The sequence below is a fragment of the Saccostrea cucullata genome, unplaced genomic scaffold (genome assembly GCF_032062105.1).
Source record: "Saccostrea cucullata isolate Sc308-1 unplaced genomic scaffold, CSIRO_AGI_Scuc_v1 ctg6188, whole genome shotgun sequence".
Classification (NCBI taxonomy): Eukaryota; Metazoa; Mollusca; class Bivalvia; order Ostreida; family Ostreidae; genus Saccostrea; species Saccostrea cuccullata.
In genome coordinates, this window is record NW_026928563.1 from 28,137 (window position 1) to 34,744 (window position 6,608).

The following is a 6,608-nucleotide window of genomic DNA, read 5'->3' on the forward strand; positions in this document are numbered from 1 at the left end:
GGCAATAAAATTTGTCATTTACATTGCAATTCTTTAAACCTTTTAACAAGTTTATCTTTTCAACGTGTAAAATTTCAATATGTTAAACAGAGCAAACTACATGTATATAAAGCATATTTTGAACAGTAAAAAATGTTTATTAATAAATGTGCACCTGTTTATAATGAATCTGTACCCAACCACGATACATATTACTTTGTAAAATACTACAATATCTTACTTCGGCAAGTTTTTCTTTCATTTTAAATGTTAAAGCTGAACAAGAATCATACCTAACCACTCCATATTAGTTTTCCGATCTCAGAAATTAACATGGGGTATACCCTCTGCATTTGATACATCAATTTGCCCCTTTTGGTGGCAGCCTCTTGGGTTGGATGACAAGTGGCCATGTTTTTTAAATTAGGGGAGTAGGGAGATGATTTTTCACTGTTCAATAACTTGAAGTTTCTGCTACAAATTTCATCATTGGCAAAATAACCTATTGGAAATGCATATAATTTTAAAACAGCCTCATCAAATCGTTATATTTATCTCTTCACTCAATAACTACTGAAAGCTTTACACTTAACATATATTTGACTCTGTGCAATTGATGTCATGATTCTTTGGTAATTTTTCTCCATGGTGAAAGATGCATGCAGTATTTTTTGTCATTAACAGTATCTAACAATGGCAATTTCAGATACATCGAAACAGGTGAAAACTGGAATGCCAAAAATAATGAACCATGACCAAATGAAAGAATTAATATAGGGGCTCTAGGAATAAAAACTAATGAAAAGAAATATGGCAGAAAAAGATTTTTGAATCGTGTTCAGCTTTAATAAACTTGAAAAAAAAATCCTTATAAATGTTATTAAAGTTAACAAATATATAACCTCCATTACAAGCAAAATGAGTATTCTGAAATACAACTGGCTCTTCACAACCTTATTATTAGGACAACACTATTTCCTTAAACCAAAATCAACATTTTCTGTAGGGATATCAAGCTGTGTAGCAATAAGCCAGTAAATACAATAATATGCATAGTGTTTAACATTTATAATTATATAGGTACATGTATACCACTTGTATAAAAATACTTTGTGTACATCGATAAACATTAAAACAAAGCACAAGATTTCATCTTGCCTGTAAAACATCCATAAAACACTGAGGGGAAGAAAATATGTCAACATTAAAAGAAAATGCAGTACAAAATAAGAATCTGTAATCAATAAAACTAAAACATATTTTCAGTTTAAAGAAATTTATCTTTGGTTAGATCTTAAATTCAAAGCTGTGTTAGATTTTTAGAAACTCGAGATACCAGTGTGAACATTTCTGAGCACCAACGTAAGGTAAGAGATATACACGTATGTTGATATACTCACTACACCTGGATATATTTTAGGAATAATATCATTATAAATGAAGCCCATAATAAATTTAAAACATAGGTAATCAGAGATTACAGAGCTCACCTCAACGTGTGTTGTCTTTAAGTAAGGCAAATTAAGTCACACAATTAACCAACAAAAAGTGTACATCCAAAAATGCAAAATTTATGCAATTTTGATACTTTGGAATAGACCTATATAAAAACTAAAAAATGAAAAATTTATGCAATTTTGATACTTTGGAATAGACCTATATAAAAACTAAAAACTATTTCTTCAACATGAAAATGTAATTAAAATCCAGCATCTGAAGCAAGATTGAGAGTTTTCATCCCTTGATGCATCATTTGTGCAACTGGTTTATATAAGCCTTATAGTTTCTTGGTGATAGACTTGCACCCATAACTTTTACGAGGTCTATTATCTGGAAAATGTAGGTCAGATTCAGCATCCGAAGCAAGTCCATTAGTGTGCATCCTAAGATGTATCATCCATGCAAGTTTGGTCAACATAGGGCTTAAAGTTACTTGCAAATGAAACCTGTATAAAAAAATTAACCTTTCCACTAATCCAAAAAATGTAGGTCAGATTCAGCATCCGAAGCCAGCCTAGTAGAATGCACCCTTAGATGTACCATCCATGCAAGTATGGTCATTAAAGGGCTCAAAGTTACTTGGAAATGAATCCTGCACCATAAATTTTAACCTGTTTACTCGTCCAGAAAATGTAGGTCAGATTCAGCATCCGAAGCAAGTCTGGTAGTATGCATCCTAAGATGTACCATCCATGCAATTTAGTCGTTATAGGGTTCATAGTACATGTACCTTGGAAATGAAACCTGCACCAAAAATTTAACCTGTTCACTCAACCGGAAAATGTAGGTCAGATTCAGCATTAGAAGCAGGTCTTGTAATATGCATCCTAAGATGTACCATCCATGCAAGTTTGGTCATTATGTCTCAAAGTAACTTGGAAATGAAACCTGCACCAAAAACTTTAACCTGTTCACTCAACCGGAAAATGTAGGTCAGATTCAGCATCCGAAGCAAGTCTATTAGAATACATCCTAAGATGTACCATCCATGCAAGTTTGGTCATTATAGGGCTCAAAGTATCTTCGAAATGAATCCTGCACCAAAAAACTTTAACCTGTTCACTCAACCGGAAAATGTAGGTCAGATTCAGCATCCGAAGCAAGGCTGGTAGAATGCATCCTAAGATGTATCATCCATGTAAGTTTGGTCATTATATGTCTCACAGTAACTTGGAAATGAAACCTGCACCAAAAACTTTAACCAGTTCACTCAACCGGAAAATGTAGGTCAGATTCAGCATCCGAAGCAAGTCTATTAGAATACATCCTAAGATGTACCATCCATGCAAGTTTGGTCATTATAGGGCTCAAAGTATCTTCGAAATGAATCCTGCACCAAAAAAATTTAACCTGGTCACTCAACCGGAAAATGTAGGTCAGATTCAGCATCCGAAGCAAGGCTGGTAGTATGCATCCTAAGATGTATCATCCATGTAAGTTTGGTCATTATATGTCTCACAGTAACTTGGAAATGAAACCTGCACCAAAAACTTTAACCAGTTCACTCAACCGGAAAATGTAGGTCAGATTCAGCATCCGAAGCAAGTCTATTAGAATACATCCTAAGATGTACCATCCATGCAAGTTTGGTCATTATAGGGCTCAAAGTATCTTCGAAATGAATCCTGCACCAAAAAACTTTAACCTGTTCACTCAACCGGAGAATGTAGGTCAGATTCAGCATCCGAAGCAAGGCTGGTAGTATTCATCCTAAGATGTATCATCCATGTAACTTTGGTCATTATATGTCTCACAGTAACTTGAAAATGAAACCTGCACCAAAAACTTTAACCTGGTCACTCAACCGGAAAATGTAGGTCAGATTCAGCATCCGAAGCAAGGCTGGTAGTATGCATCCTAAGATGTATCATCCATGTAAGTTTGGTCATTATATGTCTCATAGTAACTTGGAAATGAAACCTACACCAAAAACTGCACCAAAAATGTTAACCTGCACCAAAAACATTAACCTGGTCATTCCTTTGCTGAAATTGCAGCATCTGAAGCTTTGATTGGTACAATGAAACACACTAGCAACATCTTCCATGCATGTCTAATCAATATAGGACATAGAAGTACTTAAAAAGAAAACTGCTCCAAAAAACTTAACCTTAACCCGGGACGCCGACGCCGATGCCGACGCCGAGGGTATCACATAAGCTCCCCCCAACTTCGTTGAGGTGAGCTAAAAATGGTTAATTTTCAAAATAATTACTTATATAATAATGAAAAATTTACTCCAAGGTCTTGGATCCTATGCCTTTAATATCACAAAAAATATAATACAAACTGAGATGATAAAAATTTTGCTAGCATCATCATAGCTTACTCTAGTCTAATTATACAAAATAACTGAATTGGATTCATTTGATATGTGCTCTAGAAAGAGAGAGAGAAATGTGTGGACATTAACAGTTTACAAAAACAATATCACTGTAGCCTGGGGTCAGATTTCAGAGTGAGCCAAAACAGCCTGCTCCTGGCTGTAAGCTGCCAGTTCCTTCACAAATTCCTCCAATATCACAGCACAGAACACTGCATTTCTAATTTTGGGGGCATCCATGGGGTTCTGAGATATTTCGTGAGGTCTGTTCTGGTAATTAATGTATCGGAATCCCTTTGCTCCCTGGAGAACCTGCAGTTGAGGGCCCTTTTTAGTGGCTCTTTTATCTGGAGATCGGCGAGAGAAAAACTCCGCTAAACTGGACTTCCTTTTGTCTGGAAAACAGAAATACAAATAAGAATTTTTTCAAAAACTTTTCCTCAATAATTATGCAGGACATACCTTTATTATTGTTTTCTGCCATTGTGACATGTTGGAATCTGTATTGTGACATGTTGGAGTCTGTACGTACCTTTATTATTGTTTTCTGCCAATGTGACATGTTGGAGTCTGTACGTACCTTTATTATTGTTTTCTGCCACAGGTTTGGCTTTGACGGGACTGACAGTGCTGATCCTGTAGGGACTTATTGTGACATGTTTGAGTCTGTACCTACCTTTATTATTGTTTTCTGCCACAGGTTTGGCTTTGATGGGACTGACAGTGTTGATCCTGTAGGGACTTATTGTGACACACCCCAGCCTCCATTCCTCCTCTCGGGCTATAAGTGTCCGCTTGGCTCGGAGAAGGAGTCCATCAAAGTTTGGCACAGTGTAAGCAAAATGATCCACCTTCTGTTTTAGTGAAGTCAGCACCTAATACCAAGCCATAACTTTTAGAGTTTGTCAAGCATTACAGCAGTCAATCAGGAACAATTAAGGATTGGGTGGGGGTAAGAGTGATCAGTTATATTGCTTGGCAGACATTCAAAGACAGCATTGAGTTGAATGCATGACAAAGTTTAATTTGTATAATTATGGTCATTCAGAAAGGTACTGAATATGCTTTATGTATACCGGTAAGCATTAAGACATACCAAAATTTATTTTCCTGAACAAATAAATCTTTAAGCATACTGCCATGCAGGTAATATATAAAACATTCAATTCATTAACAGGTTAACTTGCAAAGTAAATTAATACTGAATTTGAGTATTTCATTGGAGTAGCAAGAGTCCCAAGGACCACAATGCTGAAGCGTCAGACTAACATACTCCTACGGTCAAATTTTGAATACTGATATATGAACATGTATGTACTTATAAATCCTTAAAACCTCTTTAAAGTCACTTTCAACTTTAATTCTATCCTTACATAGAGATGTTAACATAATGAATCAGTTGCAACTTTTTCTATCTTAACATTTCCCATTATATTATGATACTTAATTTTGACTCCCTTGTGTGGGAAGAACCTGGGGTCTGCTTTACAAAATAACTTACGACTTAACACCAAAATTTGATTCTTTATACGAATTCTAATACTTGATATCACGATTACTTAACTTAGCAGAACTCTTTCGCGATGGAGGTTAGAAACATCTGTTGGATTGGGGCAAATGTGCTATACTGAATACAATGCAAGATCGACCATTGTAGAATTTATAAGGACAGATAAGTAAAAAATCCCAGTGGAATACCTTGCTAAACAATCGCTGAACCAGCCTAATCAATTTTTGAGAGGAGCTAATTCTAAAATATTACATTTTTTACGATATTTTTAACTGAGCGGACTTTTCTCATTAAATTTTCATTGAAAATCATCACATTTTAAAGCTGATAAAATATTCTTAACTTTCCTTATTTGACAATCTTCTATTTGGAGTTCAATTCTTGGCAAGACATTGTACTTTCGGCATAAAATTGTTCGAATCATTCTATTGTCACTATTGTAAACAATGTCATTTGCCCCAAAAATCTTGCGTGATTTCGAACTTTCTCCACCCCCCCCCCCCCCCCACCCCCACAAAAGAGTGGTAGTAAGATAGATAACTGCGAGGTACTTGTGATATTATGTATTAACACATCTTGAAAATAATTTTTATCTCTTTAAATGGAATATTACAAGATATTTTTACACTGGCAATTTTAAACAGAATCATTATGATTAATTTTGGAAAATTGTACAATAAACTGAATTTTTGGTTTTAGTTGTCAGTTCTTTTGTAAAATGGGCCCCTGGCCTGATGGTTCAATCTTTATTCAAAACAAAATTAATGTACATGTATGTTGTACAACTGTTCTTAAAAAAAAAAAAAAAAAATTAAAACCTTAACTATTAGGGTAAGTATGGTAAGTGAAGCAGCAGGACTAACTTTGCTCTGGCTGTTTCTGAGATTCTCTGATGATATTGATTTGTCCTAGCCCCATACTGCAGCCCAACCATCAGAGGCAATAATTAGAAGAAACTTGACCCTACACTTCTCAAGGAAGCTTTCATACAAGTTTTGACTTTTCTGGGGGTGTGGCCTACTGGTTCTTCTGGAGATGTTTTTTTTTAAAAGTATACACGCTATAACTTGCGCCAGTTTAAATAAGATTGGAAATTTATATACTTTGTTTACCAATAAAAGTTATGAAAATACTGTAAATTGCACCATCAAAATTAAACACGTTATAAAGTTATCAAATAATTATTTTTTATTATCCTGCAAGGAAAGAAAAATGGCTATTTTTAAATAAATCCATCACGTGACGCCGTCGCTACTTTTAGATTGATAAACACACACGGAGTGAAGAAAACAAGGT

General features: G+C 35.0%; 1 protein-coding gene across 1 annotated transcript; it reads right to left on the reverse strand.

Moving 5' to 3' along the window:
- Positions 1-3,703: 3,703 nt before the first annotated feature.
- LOC134277976 (uncharacterized) lies at positions 3,704-4,677 on the reverse strand (the record flags this gene model as incomplete). Its single annotated transcript, XM_062760285.1, has 2 exons — positions 3,704-4,197; positions 4,383-4,677. Coding segments are annotated over 2 exons (567 nt in total), but the record flags the coding sequence as incomplete, so codon positions are not given.
- Positions 4,678-6,608: the final 1,931 nt, after the last annotated feature.